This window comes from Rattus rattus, chromosome 17 (assembly GCF_011064425.1).
Source record: "Rattus rattus isolate New Zealand chromosome 17, Rrattus_CSIRO_v1, whole genome shotgun sequence".
NCBI lineage: Eukaryota > Metazoa > Chordata > Mammalia > Rodentia > Muridae > Rattus > Rattus rattus.
The window spans coordinates 16,286,986-16,312,384 of record NC_046170.1 but is presented as its reverse complement, the minus strand read 5'-3'; the positions used below and the strand labels follow the sequence as shown (position 1 = coordinate 16,312,384).

Sequence of the window (25,399 nt, the reverse complement as noted above, 5' to 3'; positions counted from 1 at the left end):
TCATTGTCCCCACAGCACCTTCCACCCTCGCTACCCTCTATTACAGTGCTCTTCTGGTGAGGGGTGAGGGTGGGGGTAATTTTGTTTCAGAGAGTACATTTAGCAGTGTCTGGAGATGGTTTGTGTTGTCCCGGGCAGCAGAAAGATGGAAGAGTGCCAGCATCTAGTGTGTGAGGATGGGGGTTCTAACATCAACCTAGTAGTGTGTGTGCAGGAGACCCCTCCAGCAGAGTGTCAGGCCCCTAGTGTCGGTGGCACAGTGGGAAACTGACCACGTTCTGACAGTGCAGCTAGAACCAACTGAGTGAGGTTCAAGCTCAGTGGTACAGTGGTTACTTAGCAGGGAGTAGGCAACCTGTTCAATCCCCAGCACTGCATAAAAATAAAATTTAAAGTTGAGCATCCAGAAGGAAGCAGAATGGCTCTCCACCTGCCCGCGGAGGGCAGGTTATGCTGGCAATGTCTAGGCAATGGAGATTAGAGTTAAGAGCAAGGAACTAGTCTGACTGTGCCTCCACAAAATGGGAATATGACAGTCCCAACATGCTAGGTACAAGAAGTAATGTACTAGGCCGGCGTCCGTTGTTACTACTTTTCAGAGGCCTCGGTTGAGCCTCAGCAAAGAGTGGACACAGAGTCTCCTCCCAGCCCGCCCTAAGTTCTGGGTCCAGCATCTCCTTGCAACTCCGGTTGTGTCGCGAGCAAACCAAAGCGGACCCGGAGCTGCTTGGGTCACGGCTGCCCAGTGTCAGGCCTTATGAATGACGCCGAACGGCGCCCGGCGACCTTTGACCCTCAGCTCCAGCCCGCCCCTCCCCCCCGGCAGGTGGACAGCCGCTGCGGCGGCTCGCCGTGGCGTCAACCTCTGGCCCGTAGCCGCTGCCGCACTGGGCAGGGGCGGGAGACTGCAGCGCGCACAGTGCCGCACGGATGTCCGTCGGGCCGCCTCCCGCACTTTGCAGCGCCTGCCACCCGGCCACCCTCCAGCCACCGCCGCCGCAGCCTCCGCCCCGCCCGCCGCCCGGGCCGCAGCTTGCGCCGCTGCCCCGCCCTCTCACCCCGGGACTGACACCCGCCGGGGCCGCGCGTCTCCGCCAATCGACGGCTTCGCAGGGCGAGCCCCAAGCCCTATCGGGCTTTTTGACCAATCACATGGGTTCGCCCGCCCGACTGCGGCCTCACAAGCCCGTGAATGGACGAGAGTCTGCAACTCGCGTCACTCATCCAGGAGCCTATGGTGGCGCGGGAGGGTTCCTGAGGGCCAATGAACAACGGCATGGGGCTGTCAGTCAGGGAGGCCTGAACCAATGGAAGGTGGACTGCGGGGGCGTCACGGACAGAGGACTTGGGCTGAGGCTCCCCCGCGGGCGGGCGCAGAGAGACGCGGGAAGCAGGGGCTGGGCGGGGGTCGTGGCGCCGCAGCCAGCGCAGCCAGCCCCAGGGGCCGCCGCCTCCGCTGCCCAGCGCGCTCCGGGGCCGCCGGCCTCCTTAGCACCCGCCGCGTCGCAGCTCCGGGACTGGCCCCGGCCGCGACGCCGCCGCGATGGGGGCAACGCCGCCGCCGCCAAGAAGGGCAGCGAGCAGGAGAGCGGTGAGTGCCTGGCCGTCACCCTGATCTTCGCTACGTGCGGCCTGCCCGCGCAATGCCCATCACTGCATGGCCCCTCCCCATATGCCCCCCCAATCCTGTCTGCTTGCACCCCTGCCTGCTGCCTGTACACGTTGGGGTCCGATCACCGCAGAAGTACCTTGCCCCAGTAGGGCCCCGTGCCCATGGCCTACCATCCCCCACTGCAAAGGCCGTGCCCCCACCCAGCTGTCACTGCCAACCATTGCACGTATGACCGCCGGGGCCCCAGATGGGGCCCTGTCACCATCCCACCCCCTCTTCTCCTAGTCCCTTTCCCCAGATTCTAATCTCCCCTCCCACTTTGTCACTCACCTTTCCCACACAGCGCCCCAATGCCTGACCCTGATCCAGGCTCCTGCTTGTCTCAGAAGTGCTGTGGGGTCCACGCTGCAGGGACCTTGGCCACTTGGTGACCACACCCCTCCCCCTCCAGCCCCCGCCATCTTTCTCCTACCCCTGCCCGATTCACCTCATCACAGCCCCCCCCTCTAAGCCCCCCCTCACCCCATGAGCATTTCCCAGGGCCACCTCCTGCATTGTTTTTCCCTTCTGTGTCACTTGGCATGGGGGACAAGATCTTTCTGGGTCCCTCTGCCCCTCTCATCCTGTCACTCCACCTCCTCCGTACAATCGTCTGGCCCTGGCTGGGGTGGCAGACTGTTTATGAACCTAGAGAGCTGCTTCTGCGCTTCCACATCCAAGTTCAAGCTGGTCTTGCTCAGAGCCATTGCGTCTGTCCTTTTTCTTGGGTTGCGGGTGAGGTAAAGCGGCAGAACATCCTCCTGGCCTGCCTGAGGTCTGGGTTCTTTGGAAGGAAGGCCCCTCAATAAATGGTCGTTTCACAACTGCGGTTCTGTCCCTCACCCAGTCCCTGGGGCTGGTTCAAAGCTGAGGATGAAATGAATAGCAAAGGCTCATTGGACTTGAATTGGGATGATTAGAAAGAAGAATTGCATGGGTTGGGGTAACCCCATCCAGCAATAGGTGACAATAATTTTGTTTGCTTAAGACAGATGGATTCTGTGTATACTGAGGGCTCATCTAGAATGAGTGTATTCTTTCCCCCTATCCATAAACATGCTGAATTTTTCCAGCCAGGGAAAAAAAGTAATTCTGTATTTGAAATTACTTCCGAAAGGGTCTTGAGCCCTGTCCCCAATACTTCCATGTCTTAAAAGTGGTGTCACTCTAAGCCGTAGAAGTATTGCAGCTGAGAAGCCCTTCCAGTTACCCAAAAAGGAGGCTCTGATCAGCTCTGCCCTTCTCAGTGACTGAGTCCCCAGAATGCCACTGAAGAAGCCCAAGAACTTTCTGCCCCTCCCCCCCACTTTCAAACAGCAGAGCTCAGCCCAGCAGAGGAGCAGCCTTAAGAGGCCTGGCATTTCACCGATGGGCGGGGGACAGAGAGGCAAGTGCTTGTAGTTGAGGGCTTGATGACAGAGGAGCAGGTGGGCAGTGCCCAAAAAGGTCTTGGGCTTGGGCTTGGAGGGGCCCCGGGGCAGAGGGAGAAGGGCTAAGCTGCTTTGGCAGGTGAGGCCCACCAGGAGGTAGATGGTACGTACAGTGGACTGTACACACAGTGGACTATGTGCTGCAGTGGCCTCTGAGAGCCGAGCACGGTGCTAGAGAAGTTTAAAGCATATCAGACATACACAACAGGAACTGAACCACACAGAGCAGGGAAGATCCCAAGGAAAAGATCAGGAGTGAGCTGTACGGATGAAATCCATGCATCGGGAGGGCTAAGTTAAATGGTTTCCACAGGCATCCTCACTTTGATGGTTTTTGTCCAAGTGAGCCATCTGAGTTTGATACAGATGATGGCTTACAGGCAGAGTTCACATCCAGATCTGTCTACCGGCGGCATATCTCCTGGACCCCGCAGTGCCTCAACTCAGACATTCTTTTGTTTGTTTTGGTTTTTAAAGGCAGGATTTCACTGTATAGCTCTACCTGGCCTGGAACTTGAAATGTAGACCAGGCTGGCCTCAACTCTCAGAGATCTGCCTGCCTCAGCTTCCCCAGGGCTGGGATTAAAGGCGAGCATCATCCTGTCCAGCCTTCAACTCAGACGCTAAAGGTGCGTCAGCAGGAGTTAAACCCCAGTCATGTTTTAACTTAAAATGATAAACCCCATAGTAGTGTATATTGACACAACCAGCAACCCAAGAGGCTGAGGGAAAGGATTGATTTAAGCCCAAAACTTAAAGGCTAGCTTGGGTAACAGCAAGACCTTGCATCAAAATACAAAACCTGTGTCCTACAGGATGGCCCTCAGGTAAAGATGTTTGCTGTGAAGCCTGTCAGTCCGAATTGTCTCCCTGGGATCTGCATGGTGGAAGGAGAGAGCTGGCTCTTCACGTTATCCTATGACCTCCACACGATAAATGTATAGAGACATTTAAAAACATAAAAGAGGGCCAGAGTCTCACACCAGCAAGAGAGGGACTGTGATGCAGAAGGAACTACGTTCGAGGCCAGCCTGGGCCACAAAGGAGACACAGCCTTTAAAAGAAATAATAAACACTTTGCTCACTTCCGTTCATAGGTCCTAAGCTATTCCTGCCTGAGATTGCTAGGCCTGTTGTAGTCTCTGGTACGGGCTTGTCATCCCAGCTACTTGGGCAAGAGAATCTTAAATTCTAAGATAGCCTGGGCAATTTAAGGAGGAGCTATCCAAAACAAAAAGTAAGTAAGAAAGAGCTGAGATGCCGCTCAGTAGTACAGCACTTGCTGCATAGCATGTGCAAGGCCCTAGGTTCAGCCCCTACCTAGTACCACAAAAAATCTCTATGTATATAACTGGATATTAAAACATCCTCAGAATAACTTTGTGTTCTGCCCCTGAGACCCGATTAGACTTTGGAGACATCCCTCCACCCCTAGAGAGGAACATGGTAAGAAAGGAAGTGTTTCTTGTCTTGGAAGCTGCTGTTTAGGGGAAGAAATAAAGCTGGGTACTCTCTTGTAAGCAGGACAGGGGCAGTAGCCACACCAGCCTGTAGAGGGCGCCTGCACTTCATCTGCCACTCATCTACCCCACTGAGGTCAGGAAGATGCCTAGGTCTTCCTAGGCACCAAACAGGCATCTCGCAGCCCACTGTATGACCATGGAAACGCCCAGGTCAGGCAGGGTTTGCTGTCTCCTTGACCAAGAAAGAGGGCAAGAATCTAGAAGCAGCCCAGTATAGAAAAAGGTAGGGGGAGACTCACCTTTAAATGATGTAGATGTTGACAGGGGCCAGGATGAGAAGCCTAGAGGACAGAGGGAAAGGTCAGACCTCAGGAGACTCCCAGCTCTAACAGCCAAGTGGGGCTCAGAGCTCAGCCAGTCCATACCCCAGGGAGTTGACCCATAGGGAGAGTGGCAGGCATGGTCAGAGGGAGCCCTGAAGAAGTCCCAAAGACAAACTGATCCAGTCACTGAGGAAAAGACATTTCTAGATGGAAAGAATTGTTGCCTTCTAGCATCCTATAGAAACTCAAAAGGGTCAAACCCTTGCTATCATCGGCAGTTGTATGGGTGCCCTAGAGGGTCTTCCCAGGCAGCTTTGCCTTTTGCCCAGTCAGGCCAACAGAAGTTTGAAGGGTTCTATCTGCCCACCCATTAGTCTGCAGGTTGAGTTTCTCTTCCTGTTCCCACCCTATTACTCCCTGACTCCCTCTACAGGCAGGGCACCCCCCAAGACTGGCAGCCACACTGGTGCAGCAGATCTTATGAGGCTTCCCAGCCACCGTAGTGCTAGTGCCCTGAGAAAGACTGAGTGATGGCTTCCAACTCCAACGATGGTGAGGCTGAGCCCTGTTGTCATAGCAACTTCCTAGACACTGTCTGCCCCTTAAGTCAGGGAGGGGCTGTGAGGGGGGTTAGGGGAGCAGATGGAGAGAAGGAGTCTGTGGACCCTTGTGTATCCCTGGAAACCCCTCTGTTCCTAAAATCCTGGGCTAGGGAACCTGAGAAAGAAGAACAGAGAGGAATGGTCTGTTTCAGACCAAAGCAAATGGTCTATCTGGAGTTTGGCTCCCGCTCAGACATGGGTACAGTAGAGCTTGGTACCCTGAATCCTGCCTGGAGACAGTGTCGGGGCTCCCCCTTGAACTGGGAATATAGTGCAGTGCACTCTTGCCTGCTGCTGTGACCCCATATCTGAATCCAAGGTGATTTCCATGTCTTGCTGTGGGTCTGGCTTTCCTAGAGCTGTCTGGAGTTTTCACAGCACATCAGATCCAGAGAGTGGAGGCCAATGGCATCCTTCCCTTCCAAATGAGGGAAGTGGGCAGGGCTGCAGGCTCCATGGCTAGCAGCTGCTAGGCTACCCGCCTTATCCACTTCCTGTTGGCAGCGGGGGTCCATGGGTGCCAGGCAGCCCCAGGAAGGCTGCTGCAGACCTTTCAGCTTTTGGGAGCCTGGAAAGAAGGAAGATGACGCTTAAAGCTACCATCCCCTCCCCCACTCAAGTTTAGCCATTCATTTCCGGTTTGGACTTTCATGGCTGAGAACAGAGCCAAGCGCAGGGCAAGGTTTGACAGAGGCCAAGGACAACCCAGGACACCGTTCCCCTCTCCCCTGCAGAAGAACAAGACAGAACTAGATGTGTCCATTTTTCTCAGGGGTAACAGGATTTGGGGGCTCTGTGTTGAGAGGAAACTCAGAGGAGCAGATAAAGTGTTTTTTGCTACTGTTCTCCACCCTGGCCTTCCTTCACAGCTGTTCTTTCAGCTAATTAACAAGCTCTGGGCTTTCTTAAACCTCTGGAGAGCTGGTGCCTGTTTGCATGGGCCTGGGCCTTAACTCCTTCACCTCTGCCCGTGGGCAGTACTCTGGGTGCATGAACCTTGTGTAGACTGTTCCACTGGGAAGACATTCTGGGAGCTACAGGCATCCTTGGAAGGGCAGGCCAACCAGAGGGACACCCTCTAGAGAATCTTCCTACCTCCCACTGCCAAGGAGAGCATCTGCAGACCTTGGCTAGTCTGGAGTAGGTGCCTTTAAATGCTTCCGTGGCAACCAACTCCTTCCCCAACCCCCAGACCTCTTGGTAAAGAGGCACTTGTTACTCCAGCAAAGAGGAGATTGCAGATAGAACCCAGGGCTGCCTGGGATGGACCTGGGGTCTGGAAGTAGTGAGTGTGAGGACGATGTCACCTTCCAGTTGTGGCTACAACTGTTCCTCTGGGCCCATCTGGCTGTCCGTTTCCTGGGTTACCTGCGCTGCACTTTCTGGGGACTAAAGCCTCAGTCAGCACCCTGAATCCTGGCTGGGAACTGATGGGCCCCAGTTTGCCCCATGATACCTAACCCCCATGCCATACTCTGCTGGGAGAGGCAGGCAGCAGGTGAGTGGGGGGTTCCTGGTTTAGGTCTTGTTGTCCACCACCACCTCCTTTGCATGTCCTGTTTTTTGAGAGGCCTGTCTTGTGCTTGACATCCTTCTGTCTTAGCCTCCTTCTGGGATGACAGCCCCGTATTCATTTGTGGTGTTGTGCTGGAATGGAAATAGGCCTTGTGCATCCTGACAAGTGCTCTACCACTGAGCTCAGCTCCAGCCCCATTCTCTCAATACGGGTTCTTGCTATATATCCTAGGTTGGCCTTGAACTGCCTTCGATGTTGGATGTTGATACTCTAAGTCTGTGCCATCACTCTAACCTTGTTCCCCATGGTACTGTTCCCCTGACCCGTGCCGTGACTCCAAATGTCTAGGTATATTGGTCCATTTGCATCCATCCCCATACTAACAGGCCTGAGTTGGGAGGACTGCTCTGAGTTCAAGGAAAGCCTGGGCTATTTAGTGAGTCCCATATTATACTAGGCTACAGTGTAAGATCCTGTCTCAGAAAACCAAGAGAGGGGCTTGATGTAGATGTGGTAGTAGCTGCCTTTAATCCTAGCACTCGAGAGACAGGCAGAGGCAAATAGGTCTCTGTGGGTTTGAAGCTAATCTGGACTCACCACCAGTGAGTTCCAGGACAGCTAGAGCTATATAGAGAAAGACCCTGTCTCAAAAGAAAAAAAAAATCAAGAGAAACTATTAATCATACTTCTCTAAGGGAGCAGAACTGATAGAGTGAGTATTTATATATGGGATTTATTAGAGTCACTTATAGTCTGTGGTTGGGGCAGTTCAGTCCCAAGAGTGGATATGTCAGCAGTCCCAAACTATTGCTGGGGTTCTGGAAGATTCCTGGACAGCTGGTGGTTTTCAGTCTGCACTGGATACTGAATCCTGAAGAAGTAGGTTTAGCACGAGCGAAGGAATGTTTCTGCAGCAGGACAGATGAACTTGCCAGTGCGAGTGAGGGCAAGCAGGCAAAGGGCAAAGTTGCCTTCTTCCATGGCCTTTTATGTGGGCTGTCACCAGGGGGTGTGGCCCAGATTTAGGACTGGTCTTCCCATCTCAAATAATCCAATTGAGAAAACCCCTCACCAGTGTGCCTGACTGCTGGGGTTTTAGCTGATTCCAGATATAGTTAAGTTGCCGGCTAAGATTGACCATTAGAAAGAACGGCTGGCATTTCTATACCACAAACCTGACACCAGGGCACCAGACCACTGCCCCAGCTCCTTTGCCAATGTGGGATTAGGACTTGTCCCACCAGCACCCTACAAAGTCGTCATGGTTTTATCCCCATTTGCTCCTGGAGAAAACAGACTTAGAGAGATGAGTTGTCCCAAGACATACAGCTGGCCAGCATCCAGACAGAGACTCTGAGTTCCCACCCTGAAGTCCTGACCCCAGCTGCCTCTATAGCCACACACAACAGTGAACTGTCTTCAGGCCTTATTTTTCTGAGTTATTAAGTGGTTAAAACAGATGTAAAGAAGGTGGTCAAACAAATCAAATAAGAGAATGAAATGGGTGCCCCAGCCAGTCACCAGGAACAGCTTCTACATTAGGAGCTGAGATGCTGGCCTCAGAATGCTGCAGGCGCCTGGGAGGAGTGCGCCTGAAGGGAAGCACCCAGTGAAGCAGCTCAGGCGAGGATTCTCCCCTCAGCATAGGCAGGCACAGAGCCAGCAAAGGCCAAGGTGACAGCTGAGCCCACCAAGGGCACCTGCTACACTAGCCCTGCAGGCTTTCACTAGGGCCTGGCCTCAACAGAGGAGCAGCCAGATCAGAGGCTATTAATACCTCAGCTGGTACAACCCTGGCCAAGGAATGTCAGTCAGTGCTGGGGAGAGAGGGGTGGGCTGGCCTGTGTGCCTCTCGGTCCTGTGTTCCCAAGTGCCTATGTACCCTCTTCGAGTGTTACCAGAATCTGATACCTCTGTAATTAGTGGAATATTGGGCCCCAGTCCAATCAAAATGTCCCAGGTTGCCTCTGGGATCCCCCAAAGACATTGGTAAAATATCAGATTCTGGCTTGAAACAGCTGTACCCCACTTTCTACTAGAGTGGAAAAACTTAATGTGCCTCGAAGCAAGGACTTTTCACCTAACTTTTGTCTCTCACCCTCAGTGAAAGAGTTCCTAGCCAAAGCCAAGGAAGATTTCCTGAAAAAATGGGAGACCCCTTCTCAGGTGAGCACCTCAGAGTAAGTAGTACCCAGGCAACAGTCCCCAGCTTGGTCACTGTGTGCCCCACCCAGCCCTGCCCCATTCCCTCTAACTGCTCACAGTGCCCCATGCTTCTCATTGCCGGGCCCTACTCACTGTATCCTTGCACCTGGCAGCCCCTGCTCCCCATGCAGCTGCCAGCAGCTCCTGGGCCCCAGGCCAGGGCCGGATCTGGCCCCTGCCACCCTGCCTGGAAGAATGTCCCCTGGGTCATCTCCACCCACTCCCCAGAGCCCCCTCTGCCGGTGACACAGGGGACTCCCCAGCTTAGAAGGCTGCAGGGAGGTGCCCCTGACCCCTCCCATCCTTGCCCACAGAATACAGCCCAGTTGGATCATTTTGATAGAATCAAGACCCTTGGCACCGGCTCCTTTGGGCGAGTGATGCTCGTGAAGCACAAGGAAAGTGGGAACCACTATGCCATGAAGATCTTGGACAAGCAGAAGGTAAGATGACCAGCTGTCAGGCCTTCCTGTCTCTGCCCACTGTGCCAAGCCCACCACCACCTACACTGCTTTTCTGCCCATTTATTCTGCGCTCACTGCTGGCAGCTCCAAGAGCTCCACAAGAACATACATGCAGTTCGCTGTACATTAGCAGTGGAAGCCTCCCCTGCCCGCCGGTTTAGAAAGGTCCAGTGGCAACTTGGCCTTGCCACTTGCAGAAGACTGTGCTGAGTGCAGAGAGTGAAGGGACGGATGTGTGCTTCCTTCCTTAAGCATTGTAAGTGATCCACAAGTGGTTACTGTCTACTGCTGGGGTGGGCCCTGGACTCCATCCTCACCTCTGCAAAAGAGGGAGAAAGTGGAAGAGGGTATGAGGGTCTGTGCGAGTAACCGTGCACCCAGGCCACAGCTCTGCAGACTTGGCCATCTGTGCTCAGCAGTGGCTTGGAACCTGTCCTCATGGGTACTCAGTCACTTTCATATCCCCTGATGCTCCACGATCTATCAGACCCCAGGGTGAGAAGGGCCTTCGTTCCTCAACATAGCCAGCCCTGTGGTTAACTGCAGCTGGACAGAGATCAGGGCGGTCTGGAGAAAAGATTTGCACAGAAAGAAGTACAGAAGTTCTTTTTTGTTGTTGTTTGTTTGCTTGCTTGTTTGTTTTCTAAGACAAAAATTTTCTCTGTGCAGTGCTATGTAGCCCAGGCTGGCCTCATACTCACAAGTCTGCCTGCCCCTGCTCCTAAGTGCTGGGTGTAAAGGCACAAGCTACCACTGCCTGGCCTGCATAGAAGTTTTTTTTTTTTTTTAATGTTTAAACTTTGTGTGTATATGTGTCCTGTTGGCCAAGAAGCATAACCAGTTCCAGATTCAGTGAAAGACCCTGTCTCAAAAAATGAGGTCCAGGTAGAGATAGGACTGGAGAGACGGCTGAGTGAGTTAAAGGCACTTGCTACCCCACGTGATGACCTCAGTCAATCCCCAGAACCCTACACACACATGCACACACACACACACACAAACATTCACACAGATACATACACACGCACTCACACACATATACACACACACACACACGCCCATACACATACACATACATACACACACATAGATGCACACATACACAAATTCACACAGATACACACATACACACGCACTCACACAACACTCACACACACATACACATGCTTGCACACACACATACACATGCTTGCACACATACACACATTCACACATACATACATACACTCGTACACATACACTCACATATACACATATACACTCACACACACATGCACACACATACACTCACATACACACATACACACTTACACACAGACAAAATAATTGAATTTAAAGAAAAGACTTCAGTGAGTTGGAGGATGAAGAGAAGAGTTCAATTCCCAGAGCAGACACAACCCAGCACAGTAGCACCCACGTGTATCACACTCTTCCTAGGAGATGGGGCAGAGACAGGCAGTTCCTGAGAGCTCAAGGGCAGCCATCCTGTGGGATGCAGCAGCAGACAAGGTCCTGCCCTTAAGCAGAGGGAAGATAAAGAACAACATCTGAGGTTGTCCTCTGGTCCCCACGCGTGCACCATGGTGTACACACCTATGCTCATACAAGCACACAGATATCCTTTTTTTCTCCTAAGATTTATATATTTTATGTATGTGAGTACACTGTAGCTGTCTTCAGACACCAGAAGAGGGCATCGGATCCCATTACAGATGGTTGTGAGCCACCATGTGGTTGCTGGGATTTGAACTCAGGACTTCTGGAAGAGCAGTCATTGCTCTTAACCGCTGAACCATCTCTGCAGCCCTGAAGATTTTCTTAAGAAGAAAAAACATACAGGAGATGGCAAGTGATTGAAGAAAATTCTGAATGTCCTCTTCTGTTCTCAACATGCGTGTGCACACATGACTGCATACATAGAGGTGCAGACACACACACAAAATTTTGTGGTGGAAGCTGGCCATGGTGACACACACCTCTGATCCCAGTGCTCAGAAGGCAGAGGCTGGCCGATCTCTTGAGTTGAGGCTAACCTGGTCTACAAGACTGAATTCCAAGACAGCCAGAGCTTCATAGAGAAACTCAATCTTGAAAAAACCAAAAACAAACAAACAAACAAATTTGTGTGGTACAACAGCCTAGCTCTGAGGAGGCAAGGCAGAAGCAGGATGAAGGATGAAGACCATTCTCATGGCGAGGTCCGGTCTCAAACTAACAAAAACCTTTGTTTTGAAATGGGCTCTCAACTATGTAGCCCAGATGGACTTCAAATTTGAGATCCTCCTGCCTCTGCTTCCAGAGTCTGGCATTAACAGGCACGGGCCACCATGTGTGGTAGGTTTTCATAAAGACTGTGCCGTGCATTCATTCCAGAGACCTTTGCTGGGTCTCCTCTTCAGTCGCTCTACATTGTTGTCATTTATTGTTGTTATGATTACTATGATTAGGTTTTTGAGACAGGGTTTCTCCTGTGGCCCTAACGGTCCTAGAACTCACTCTGAAACAGGCTGCTCTTACACTCAAGAGATTGGCCTTCCTCTGCCTTCTGTAAAGACATATGCACCATGCCTGGGGCTCTACTTTATGTCACTGAACTTGGCATGAGGTGGTTGGCCAGCAAACACCAGGGTTCACCTGCCTGCCCTATGCCCTGTGGAGTTACAGATGGACCACCATACCTGACTTCTCCGTGAGTGCTGGGGTCTGAACTCAGACCCACCCCATGCCCCAAGCTTGTGCAGTAGCCACTTTGCCGACTGAGCCATTCCCTAACCCCTCCATAAAGATTCTTCTTAAATTTGTGTGTGTGTGTGTGTGTGTGTGTGTGTGTCTATCTGTCAGTATGTCTGTCTGTCTGTCTGTATGTATGTATGTATGTATGTATGTATGTATGTATGTATGTATGTATGTTTATAGGTATCCATGGTGGGTAGAGTCATTGGATCTCCCAGGAGCTAGAATCATGGGCATTTGTGAGCCACCTGACATGGGTGCTAGGAACCAACTCTAGTAAGCCATCTGTCCAGATCATGAAGATCTCTGACTCCGATCTGATGCTCACAGTGCTGCAGAGGGAGCACCACCAATGGGAACCCAGCATGAGTCACAGAACCTATGACTGGTTTTGTGTGGTACTGGAAATTAAATCTGAGCCTTTCACGCCCTAGGTGCTACTTGGCTACTGAGCAACCCCCATAGCCTAACAGGAGGGGTCTCTACATTTCTAGGCAGCCCATCAAAAACGTACGAAGACACGGGTGACATTCTTTTTTTTTTCCCTTCAGTCGCCAGGTCTAGAACTCAAGACCTCACACAAGTTAAGCAAATGCTGCACTGCTGGGCTACATCCTCAGCCCTGGACTATATTTTAGACATGTTTTCTGGTTAATACAGTGTCTATCATAGCCATCTCTATGCTACCAATATATGTAAAGGTTGGGTGGTTTTGAGACAGAGATCATTGATCAAAGCTCTAGTTTTAGACTAACTATAGCCAAGGATAGCCTTGAACTCCTCCTGATCCTCCTGCCTCTGAAATGCTGGGATTTATAAGCATGCATTTCCATGTCAGCTTGGTTGTCCAACCGTGTCAGGCTTGATTGTCATTGCTGCCACTGGTTTTGAGCGCATCTTTTTTTTTTTTTTTTTTTTCTTTTTTCCGGAGCTGGGGACCGAACCCAGGGCCTTGTGCTTGCTAGGCAAGCGCCCCTACCACTGAGCTAAATCCCCAACCCCTTTGAGTGCATCTTTATTGGGAGGTTGGTGAGAGCCGCAGCAAACACGTAGAGGCCAGAAGACAACTTTGAGGACTTGGTCCTTTCCTCCTACCATGTGGGTTCTAGGGATTGAACGGCGGCGTCACACTTGCATCAAAGTTGACTGCCTTGCCTTTGAGAAAGGTCTTGATATGTAGCCTAGGCTGTCTTCTAGAAGTCTTTCTGAATGCCAAGAATACAGGTATGCACCACTATGCCTAGTGAAACATTTCGTGATTTTGTTTCCCATGTTAAATGGCTTTGGAATGTACTGTATTTTACTTTTGGTGTACACTTGTGTGTGTGTGCGTGTGTGTTCATGTGGGTGTGCGTGTGTGCGTGCGTGCGTGTGTGTAAGTGTATGTGTGTTGAAATAGGTCTCACATAGCCTAGGCTAGCAACTTTGTATAGGCAGATTTGCTCTTAAACTCCAGAGACCGGGGTTGGGGATTTAGCTCAGTGGTAGAGTGCTTGCCTAGGGAAGCGCAAGGCCCTGGGTTCGGTCCCAGCTCCGAAAAAAACCAAAAAAAAAAAAAAAAAAAAAAAAAAAAGAGACCCTGCCTCAATCTTTTCAAGTGTGCACCAAACCCAGATCACCTTACACTTAGAAATCCATGGAAAGGCAAGAAAGGGTGTAGAAGCTGAAAAGATTTCCCTTCATGACTCTTTCAAATGTGCTTGAAAGATGCTGGGATGGGATGGGGCTGACAACATGGCTTAGTAGGTAAAGGTGCTGAATTTGACCTCCGGGTTTCACTTGGTGAAAGGGGACAGACTTCCTCAGGTTGTTCTCTGACTTCCACACGTATGGCTTACTGTGCACAGACGACTCCCGACAAATACAAATAAGTAGAACATTTAAAAAGGACCAGGAATGTTGCTGAGTGATTGAGAGCTAGTCTAGCACATGACAGGTCCTGGGTTTCATGCTCAGTACTACAAAGATAAAAGTACTTGCCTAGAAAAAGGGACCCGATTCCTAAGCCTGCAGTACCTTTGGGGCCTCTCTGGTGTCAGCTGAGCCTCCTGCTCTTGCAGGCAGCCTTCTCTGGCTCCCCCTACTTTCCAGATTTTGCCAGCTGCTTCATTTAGGCATCTCTAAGCCCCAGGTTCCCTCTCCCAAGCTGTGACTTCTCTGGTCTGTGGGGCTCCTCATTGTACCCACATTATCTGTCTGATCTTTGTGGACCCTTGGCTCTGAGACAGCCACACTGTGGTTATCTGCGTCGTTCTGACTGAAGCAATGGCCCCAGTCCTGTACTCCTAGTTCTGAGCCAGGCTAGGGACTATGGCCCCTATCATGCTCCCCTGTCCCTCAGGTGGTGAAGCTGAAGCAGATTGAGCACACTCTGAATGAGAAGCGCATCCTGCAGGCTGTCAACTTCCCGTTCCTGGTCAAACTTGAATTCTCCTTCAAGGTAAGGGCCACAGCCAGGGCTTGAGGAGAGCCAGTCCTAGCCCACTCCTGGGCACACAGCTCCCTAGTCTCCAGGGTTGGGGCCACCTGCTTTCAAGGAAGAAGATCCTTGGAGGAAGAATGCCAGAAACGGGTGGACTGGGGCCCTGGGCACCTCTAGTTAGCTCTTAAGTTAGCCAGCCAGTAACTTGGTAACCTTAGGCACATCACTCATCCTGAATGACCTCCCTGAGAGTCACCATCCTGACTCAGCCCAGGAACATAAACTGCCACCAAGCAACCAGGGAAGGGCATCACCCTGCAGGAGAGGCACCAGCCACACTGAGCCTTGCTCTTCTCATCTGCAAAATGGGACTCAGCACAGCCCTCACACTCTGAGGTCATAAGGGTGGGGAGTCCTTGCAGGTGCATAAGAACATGTGAGAACACCCTCAGAGTAGGCAGTCATCAGAGTCTATCCCCAGACATCCCCTGTGTAGACGTCATATAGCAATTCTAGTTCCTGTTTCTTTTTGTTTCATTTGTTTGGTTTTTGGGACAGAGTCTCACTATATACCCCAGGCTGGCCTAGAATTCAGATCCTCCTGCATCAGCTTCCTGAGTGCTAGGATGACAGGTGTTTACCATCATGCTGTATCATATTTTGTATTGTTTCTTACGGTGCTAGGGATGGAACCCAGGGCTTTGTATGCAGTAGACAAGTGCTCTACAATTGAGCCACCTCCCCAGACCTGTAAACATCTCTTCTTCTCTAGGTTGTGAGCTGGTAAGAGTTGAGCTGTCCTCTCCAGCGACCTGTAGTACTTTCTGTTTTGTTTTTAGCAAAGCGTACATTTTTCTTCTTATATACCAGGCTGGTCTCAGAGTCCTTGCCCTCCTCAGTAGCCGAGACTCTAGTTGTGTGCCGTCATGTCTCATACATTTTTGGTTTGGGTCCTGCAAACTGTTTGGCAAACGGTGACACTCGAGGCTTGAGACAGAAGCTCCTGCAGAACTGTAGCTCACCGCATCCTCACTTCCTCCCTGTGAGGACAGAAAAGCAGCTGCCTCTCCCTGCTCCCAGAGAAAATACAGCTCCTGATGCTTAAAACATGAACAACTGGGAAGATAGTTGTCCCCGAGGTTGCCCCTCCAAGCCACCATGGTCTTCAGCTGGGGCCCAGTGTGGGGACAAGACCTTGACTCTCTTTGCCTCCTGCAGGACAACTCAAACTTGTACATGGTCATGGAGTACGTGCCTGGTGGAGAGATGTTCTCCCACTTACGGCGGATCGGGAGGTTCAGGTAAGCAGGCCCCATCCCTGCCACCCTAGGGCCACCAAACCATCCAGGGACATGTAGGAGTCCAATGTGCTTAGAAATGGAGTGTGGGGGTTGGGGATTTAGCTCAGTGGTAGAGCGCTTGCCTAGCGAGCACAAGGCCCTGGGTTCGGTCCCCAGCTCTGAAAAAAAAAAGGAAAAAAAAAAAAAAAAAGAAATGGAGTGTGATCTCTGGGTCCCAGTGGGATTTTGTGTATGTGCGTGTGCGCTCACATGTGAACTGTTTGCTGTAGTAGCTGTGTAGCTGAAGCTGGCCTTGGACTCACAGCCTCCTGAGTGCTAACAGGATAAGCGACTGTCATCAGCCCCTGTGGGGTTTGTTCCTATTATGCTAAGCAGTTTTCGATGTTTCAGTCAGCCAGGTTGAGTGACTAGTCACGGTAACTTAGGGGTCAAAATTTGAATTGGTGTGGCTAGGGGTGGAACTCAGTACCATTTTAAGAATTCTAGCACAGAAAGAAAAAAAATGAGATCACACTATGTAGCCCAGGTTAGCCTTCAACTTCTAGTCTGACTCCTCCCTCAGCTTCCTAGAGTCACAGGAGCCCACCACCACATCTAGCAAGATTTTTTTTTTTAAAGATTTATTTATTGCATATAAGTTCAGACACACCAGAAGAGGGCATCAGATCTCATTATAGATGGTTATGAGCCACCATGTGTTGCTGGGATTTGAACTCAGGGCCTCTAGAGGAGCAGTTGGTGCTCTTGACCTCTGAGCATCTCTCCAGCCCCCCCCCCCTTTTTAAACTAGTGGATAATTTTATGTAGTTTTAAGTTTTATACTAGTATGTTACTTGACACACACACATGCACACGCACATGCACACGCACATGCACACACACACGTTGTTCTTGTTGTTACTGTGGTTTTTTTTTTCCCAGGGGTGAGGTTGTTTGTTTTTTAAGACATGTTTTTGCTGTGTAACCTTTCCTGTCCTGGAACTCAGTCTGTAGATCAGGCTGGCCTCAAACTCAGAGATCCACCTGCTTCTGCTGGAATTGAAGGTGTGCTCACCAATGTCCAGCCAGCACTCAGGATGTTAGAAGCAGGACGGTCAGGAGTTTGAGACCAGCTTAGGCTGCTTTGAAAGCTGCTCTGTCAGCTCCCACCTTCAAAACAGAATCAGGATGGCAGTCTCTGTGCCACTGTGAGGCTCTCCTGCGTCAGAAGGGGCAACCTTTTCTTTTCTGTCTATCATTCTGATGCTGGCTGTTCATGGGGTGTGGTTTTCCTGCTGCTTTGTGATTCCTTTTCTCGAAAGCTCCCAGCCCTTCCATATTCCTACAGCTACCCTGTGACTGCCCTCCGAGCTGCTAACAGCCCATGTTTGACTTTCCCCTTTCTCCTCATTTGTCTCTGGGCAACTGCTGAGAGCCACAGCTCACACACACACACACACACACACACACACACACACAGAGAGAGAGAGAGAGAGAGAGAGAGAGAGAGAGAGAGAGAGAGAGACAGGGTTTCCTCTTTTAAATTCTACAAATTGTTATCTTTCTATGAACTTGAGCTTTGCCTCTTACAAACACAAGCCAACAAGAACTGTAGTCCTTGATGACCAAACCTGTGAGGTGTTCAGGGTTGGTTTTGTTGTTGTTTGTTTTGTTTTATGTAACATTGGCTGGCCTGTAGCTTACCATGTAGACCAGGTTGGCCTAGAACTCATAGACCTCTGGGGTGCTTGGGCTCAAGGTATACATACGACACAGTCTTGCCCTGCAGGGTGGTTTTGTGTTGACAGTTGTTTGTACCCCGATGACTTTCTTCCAAAACTCTTGATTGGCAGACAAAATTCCCTAAACCACTTTCTTGAGTAAGTTAACTCCTCAGCAGACAAAATTTCCTTAAACCACTTTCTTTCCTCAGCAAGGCACCTGTCCCTTTAAGCCTTCTAGTCCAAGTCTAGGATAGAATTATACAGCTCAGAATGGGGCAGGCAGGGGGAATTGATTTTTGTTGTTGTTTCATTTGACACAGGGTCTCACTTTGTATTCTGGGCTGGCTTGGAACCTGATGTAGCCCAGGCTAGCCTCAGATATGCTAGTGCTTCTGCCTCTGCCTCTCAGAGTGCTATAGTGACAGATATGTGCCACCATGTCAGGCTCCCCAGTTTTTACAATAGAGTTTGGGTGTCTGTCACGCTGTCCTTGAAATCTTGGGCACACGAAGTCCCCCTACCTTAGCCTCCCTCATAACTGGGACAACTGGTATGTGGCATTTCTAGCCTTTAGTCTACATTTTGATTAGCTAGACATGGGGTATCTTGCTCTGTGGGCACATAGAGGGGATGTGGTCATGTTCACCCACACATCCCCTCCCGGCTTGTCCCACCAGTGAGCCCCACGCCCGTTTCTACGCGGCGCAGATCGTCTTGACCTTTGAGTATCTGCACTCCCTGGACCTCATCTACCGGGACCTGAAGCCCGAGAACCTTCTCATCGACCAGCAGGGTTATATTCAGGTACCTGCGGGGGAGGGCACTGGAGGGCACAGTTGGAACCTGCAGCCCTTCTCTCTGCCAACCACTCATTCTTGTGCCTACAGGTGACAGACTTCGGTTTTGCCAAGCGTGTGAAAGGCCGTACTTGGACCTTGTGTGGGACCCCCGAGTACTTGGCCCCCGAGATTATCCTGAGCAAAGTAGGCACCTCTCCAGCCTGCCCCACCCCTGAGGCCTACTCCACCTCATTAGCCCGCCCTGCCCCTGAGGAGTCATCTCCCTCTTCACCTTCTTGCCTCATCGAACGCCCCCCCCCATCTTGCTCTAGGGCTACAACAAAGCTGTGGACTGGTGGGCTCTCGGGGTCCTCATCTACGAGATGGCTGCTGGTTACCCGCCCTTCTTCGCTGACCAGCCTATCCAGATCTATGAGAAAATCGTCTCTGGGAAGGTGAGGCCAGGAGATGGAGTTCATCCCTAGAAGGAATCAAAACAGCCTGTCACATGTCCTCACAAGGCTAAGTGTCCTGTCACAGACCTGTTGTCTTAACAGTCAAGCCTGAGGCAGGAAGATCTTAAGTTTGAGGCCAATCTGGGCTGCATAGAGATTTCCAGGATAACATGGGCTAAAGAAATAGTGAAACAGAAAATCAAGGACAGGGGTATATGACTCAGCCATAGAGCACTCGCCCGGAGTCTACTGTGAAGGGGACAGGGGTGTGGCTCAGCGGGAGAGCTGTAGTCTAGCATGTGTGTATCACACACACACACACACACACACACACACACACACACACACACACGACAGGACTGAACTCCCAAGCATGTCCCAAGCTGACCCACATCAGAGCTCTGGCTACAGAAGCTGCTACCTTGACACCAGACCAGAAGAACAAACCAAACTCATTCAGTTCCCAGGTGTCGACCCCAGCCACACCAGCAAGCCTCACCCTGCTGTGGGCAGGACCTGCAACTGCCTATTCCTTCCAGACGTAGTCTCCTTAGTGACCCTGGCATGACAGTGTAGACTTAAACATTCTGCACTCTTCAGAAGTCCAAGGCAGAGGATTGGCATAAGTGCCAGACCAACCTGGCACAGGGCCTACAGGGAAAAACTTGTCCATGACAAAGACAGAGCCCAAGAGTGGACCTTCCAGGAGGACCATTCCTGTCCTCACCATTCATTAGCCCTGGCTCACCCTCTAGCCTTATCCTGAAGAAATGGCACCCCTGTAGGAGAGGTGAGGATACTAAGGTACAGAAAGGGCATGTGGTTGGTCTAAGATTGCACCATGGGAATCAAATGGAAGCCTCAGTGGGGTTGGGGAGCGGCGCTGAGAGTCACAGCTCTGCCTTCACCAGCCTTACCTAGCAGGGGAGCCCGGCTGTCACCCCACCTGTTTTAGCGTCTTTGACAACAGCTACTGGCTGGCTCCAAGTCTCCATAAGTGGTTCACTGCTCCCCAAGTCCCAATCCTGTGACAAACTATTGGGTGAAACTGAGACAAAGTCACTTAGATTCTCTGGGCCTCATTTTATCTATCCATCTGCCTGTCTGGGAGGTTGGAGGAGAGACAGTATTCTATGCTGTGGTCCTCGGGGCTGAGCACACACTATCACCTAGGAGTGGATGTGCACACCTCCCATGAGACAGAAGAAAGACAGCCATGTGCTTTTCTTCTTTTTTCTCTTTTCTTTTTTCTGTCTTGTTTTGTTTTTTGCTTTTTTTTTTAAAATCAGATTCTCACTTTGTAGCCCTAGGTAGTCTAGATTTTACTATGTATGCCAGACAAACTCACAGAGATCTGCCTGCCTTTGCCTCTGCTGGGATTAAATGAGCCTTAGTAAGTGCTTTTCCCCCTAGCATTCAGAAGACTGAGGCAGGATTGCTGTAAGGTTAGGGAAACGGATTTTGGGACCTGTTACAGAATATCATTCAGAAGAAACACAAAATGAAAAGTTGAAATGTCCTAGATGGTGGCTGAGAGAGTACAGAAAAACTCCATAGAAGACTGAGGAAGACGGGAGGACATTTTGTTGTATTGAAATCGGACTCCCAATTCCATACATAGTCAAGGTTACCCTTGAACTCTGGGTGCCGCCACTGCCTCCCAAGTCCTGGGTGGACAGGCATGCGCCACCACACATGGCTGAGTATAATCTCCATTGTAGCAATTTACAGTTCCCACGGGCCCTGACTGTTATCTTGTCACACAGAACCCTGGGATATCTGCCCCATGTCATTGAGACCAGTGCAGGCCTGGAGAGGTTAAGGGCTCTGGCCAAGGTCACACAGCACCGGGAAGGCTTAACAGGGACCAGTTGGGTTCTTGTCTTTGTTTCTTTCCTTCCTTTTGCTTTTCTTACAAGTCTACATTCCCTTTCTTCATTTCTTCCTTCTTCGTTCTTTTCTTCCTCACCCTGGGTTCTTGTTCCCTTCAGTTTTTTACATCTCTCCATTGTGTTTGTGGCACTGAGGCTGGCTGTGTGTGTCAAGGACAGCGTTAAGGAGTCAGTCCTCTCCTCCTGCCATGTGGGATGTGGATGGCAAACTTAGATTATTAGGCTGAGCAACAGGTACCTTTACCTGCTGAGCCACCGCTAGCCCTTTTGTGGGTGTTTGTTTGATTAACTGACTGACTGACTGATTGACTTACAAGGTCTCAATATGTAGCGCTGGCACTCAACCTTCCTGCATTAGCCTTCCAAGAGTGGGAGCGACAGGGTTTGCCACCACCTCTGCCTCCTAGAAGCTAGTTCTTATGGGTGTAAATCCAGAGGCTGCATACAGGGCTAAGGGCCTCTGGAGGTGCACGACTGGATGGATACAAGCTATCTTATCCAGACTGAGGAACTATCCTTACTTTAGAAGCTCTCAGATCCCACTCAGAGGCCTGCAGAATCCCAGCTGAGGGTACATTTCAAGTCTACAGACCTGAGACAGAACCTCCCACAGTTCTGTTCCCTGTGACCTTGGGGTTGTAGATTCTCAGGCCTTACCCAGAATTCCCAAGCCAGCAAACTCAGGAAGACACTCAACATGGTTTTTGTTTGCATGGCCACTGGGGCCTAAAAGCGGAGGCCTGTGTATGCTGGGCTCCTGACCTGGCCCAGAGCTGTAGTGCTAGCTCCACCAAGCCATCTCTGCTGATAGTTTCCCTACTTTATTTTTTTGTTTTTTTTTTTTTTTTTTTTTTTTTTTTTTTTTTTTTTTTTTTTTTTTTTTTGGTTCTTTTTTTCGGAGCTGGGGACCGAACCCAGGGCCTTGCGCTTGCTAGGCAAGTGCTCTACCACTGAGCTAAATCCCCAATCCCACCCTACTTTATTCCCCCCAGCTGGGGACCAACCCAGAGCCTTGCGCTTCCTAGGCAAGCGCTCTACCACTGAGCTAAATCCCCAACCCTACTTTATTAACTATGTAACTTTGTGTGTTTTTTAACTTTGTGTGTCTATATGTACATGACATGAGTACAGGACCCCTGGAGGCCAAAGGCATTAGATCCCCTAGAAATGGACTTAACAGTGGTTAGAGGCCAACATGTAGATGCTGGGAATGAAACCCGGGACCTTTGCAAGAACAAAGCCATTCATTGGTCCAGCAATGAGTTTTTGGGATTTTGTTGAGGCAAGGTCCCCCCCCCGGAGCTGAGGACCAGACCCAGGGCCTGCAGTTGCTAGGCAAGCACTCTACCACTGAGCTAAATTCCCAACTCGAGGCAAGGTTTTATTATGTACTCTTGGCTGGTCTTGCCATACAGACCAAGCTGGCCTTGAACTCACATCACAGAGATCCACCTGCCCTTGCCTGAATGCTAGGATCATCAGTGAAGGCTAGCACGCTCCAACAAGCCATCTTTTTGTTGGTTTTTGAGTGGTTTTGTTGTTTGTTTTGTCAACTCCCCCCCCCCCAAGCCAGTTTGTTTGTGTAGCCCTGACTGTCCTAGAACTCCCTCTGTAAACCAGACTGGCTTCAAAGGCACAGAGATCCACCTGCCTGGGCCTCCTGAGTGCTGGGATTAAAGGCATGGGCCACTACTTACCTGCCCTGCCCTGCCCAGCCCTGCCCACAAGCCATCTTAACAGATTCTCCCTGTAGGACTATTGGATAGAACAGGTACCAGTCAGCCAGAGTGCTGTGGTACATACCTATAGCTCTAGTACTCAGGCTAGGACACAGGATCATGGGTTCAAGGCCAGTTTGAGCTACACATTTAATCCCAGAACTTGGTTTGAAGACAGCCTGGTCTACAGAGTTTCAGGACAGCCAGGGCTGCACAGAGGTGTATATCTGGGGTATGTCAGGAGGGAGTGGGAATTGTGTCAGAAATGGAAAAGGCAGCATTCTGGACCCCCAAAGTGCATGAACAGCACCCCACTCGTATCTACACCCCTTCCAGGTGCGGTTCCCATCCCACTTCAGCTCTGACTTGAAGGACCTGCTTCGGAACCTCCTGCAGGTGGATCTCACCAAGCGCTTTGGGAATCTCAAGAACGGGGTCAATGACATCAAGAACCACAAGTGGTTTGCCACAACTGACTGGATTGCCATCTATCAGAGAAAGGTGGGCTTCTCTTCCCCATGCCCCAAGTTGGAAAGGCAAGGAGTTATGGATAGGATAATACAAACAGCCCAGCAAGTTCAGGACTATATGGGGGATGCTGGGCTCTTCTGGCCACTTTGTGGCCGTAAGCAGGAAATATCCTCTGGGAAGTGACTTCGATTGGTGAGTTGGGTTGCAGAGAAGACACTCCACCTGAATGGTGAGCTCAGGCCTGGGTCCCAGCAGTGTCTTCTGAGTATTAAGCCATTCATTTTTATTGTAATGGTAAGGTCAGCTAACGCACTCTGGCTGCTTCTTAATCCCTATCCAGGTGGAAGCTCCCTTCATACCAAAGTTTAAAGGCCCTGGGGACACGAGTAACTTTGACGACTATGAGGAGGAAGAGATCCGAGTCTCCATCAATGAGAAATGTGGCAAGGAGTTTACTGAGTTTTAGGGGTGTGCTTGTGCCCCATGGGTTTTCTTTTCTTTTCTTTTTTTTTTCTTTTTCTTTCTATTTTTTTTTCTGGTTGGGGGTGGGGGGGTTGGATCGAACAGCCAGAGGGCCCTAGAGTTCCATGCATCTAATTTAACATCCACTCCACACCCCCAGGGTTAAGGAGAGCAGGAAAGTCAGATACTGGGGAAGGGGCAACATCAGCTGCTCCCCCTCTCCCTTCACCTCCACCCTTCCCTGCCTGTTTTCAATGAATTTCTTAGCTCCAGTCATACTCAATCTTGCTGGTGTATCCAGGGGCGGGTAGGGAAAGAGGGGCCCAAATTCAGCCTCCACCCCTACCCCAGCACTGGATACTAAGGATGAACAGTAAAGCCAACCTTCCCTTCCATGCAGCCCTACCTGGAAAGGGAGATTTTATGACCTGTACAGAGGGCTGCTTGCCAGTGGGTTTTTTTTTTTCTCATTTAAATTAAGTTCCACCAGTGCCTCCCACCCTCCAAATTGTCCCACCCCTCTCAACCCCACCCCCACTCCCTCAATCCATTCTGATGAGACCCGGGTAGCCAACTGACTCTGTCAAGGAAGGAACTGGGCTTGGAACCTCGCCCCGAGCTGCTAGCCTCCCGGCCCCCCTTTCCAGTGGTCTCATGCCAATTGTTCTGTGCACCAGCCCCCCTAAGAAGCCCCTCCCCATCCTGGGCGCTCACTTCTAGCTTAGCTGTCAGCTGTCCATCACCTCTTGCCGTGTGTCCCCACTCACTGCACCCCCAAGTCTGATTGTGCTTTTTCTCTCAATAGAAAGGTGGGGAGCTGCTGGGGAAATGACCCCGTTTATCCCTGTGTTTATCCCTCTCGTAACTTCTCCCAAAAAGGAGGAGCTCTCAGGCCTGGGTGGGGGCCCCGGGTGGGCGAGAGGGGCCGTTCAACCTGTGTGCTTCGAAGGATGAGACTTCCTCTTGAACAGTGTGCTGTTGTAAACATATTTGAAAACTATTACCAATAAAGTTTTGTTTTAAAATAAAAGTGTCCCTGGTATTCCCGACTTCGATCACACCCTCAGGGTGTTGGAAAGGGAATTTCGGACCTCAGTGTCCATCCTCTGGAGACCCCGGCCTCCGGACCTTGGAGAAACAGGGTTTAGCTGGAATTCCTGTACTTCCTCCGCCCCACCAGAAAAAGGAGGGGTGGGGTGGGCAAACTGTCCTTTGACCCTGAGTTCGGGGCCCTCAAATCTGCTCCCACCCCTACTTCAGTCTAGTCCGGGACCGAGAGGGCCGCCCGGACCGGTTCGGCCAAATAGGATTAGCAGAGTCGAAGGAGAAAGGGGGAGCCCCGCGCGACCCCCCGGAGTCCTCGTGTAGGCGAGGCAGGGCCGCTGGTGAGGTCTCCGCGGCTCCCAGGAGCGAGGCGCGTCGGGCCGCGGCGCGGCTAGTTCCCGGTAAGTGCGGTCCCGAGAGCGCTGCGCGCGGAGAGGCGTGGAGAGGGGGCTGGGCGCCGAGGACGTCTGGGTCCCGCGCCCAATGGCTGGAGGGCGGCCGAACGCCGCCCGCGCGCCCCGCCCGCCCCTGTCCCCTCCCCCCTGGGCTCCCCTCCCCCTCCCCCGCCCGCCGCGCTCCCCGCCCCCGCTCCGGCGCCAACTCCGCGGCGCCTCCTTAAAAAGCGCGCGGGAGTTGTAAGGGGGGGCCGGAGCGAGCCGGAGTGAGCTAGAGCGACGGGTACACGGGGCGGGCGGGGGCCCGGGCTCCACCTTAAAAGCGGGCGCGTGGGGGTGGGAGGGAGCGAGGAAGGCGGGCAGCGGGGGA

At 51.5% G+C, this 25,399-nt stretch overlaps 1 protein-coding gene across 1 annotated transcript; it reads left to right on the top strand.

Moving 5' to 3' along the window:
* The first annotated feature begins 1,152 nt into the window (after positions 1-1,152).
* Positions 1,153-24,620, top strand: Prkaca (protein kinase cAMP-activated catalytic subunit alpha). The gene is made up of 10 exons (XM_032888134.1): positions 1,153-1,591; positions 9,090-9,151; positions 9,505-9,633; positions 14,729-14,827; positions 16,028-16,110; positions 18,491-18,617; positions 18,701-18,796; positions 18,925-19,047; positions 22,994-23,158; positions 23,469-24,620. Exons 1-10 carry the CDS (start codon positions 1,153-1,155, stop codon positions 23,592-23,594), a joined length of 1,449 nt encoding a protein of 482 aa, XP_032744025.1. The 3' UTR covers positions 23,595-24,620.
* The last annotated feature ends 779 nt before the right edge of the window (positions 24,621-25,399 follow it).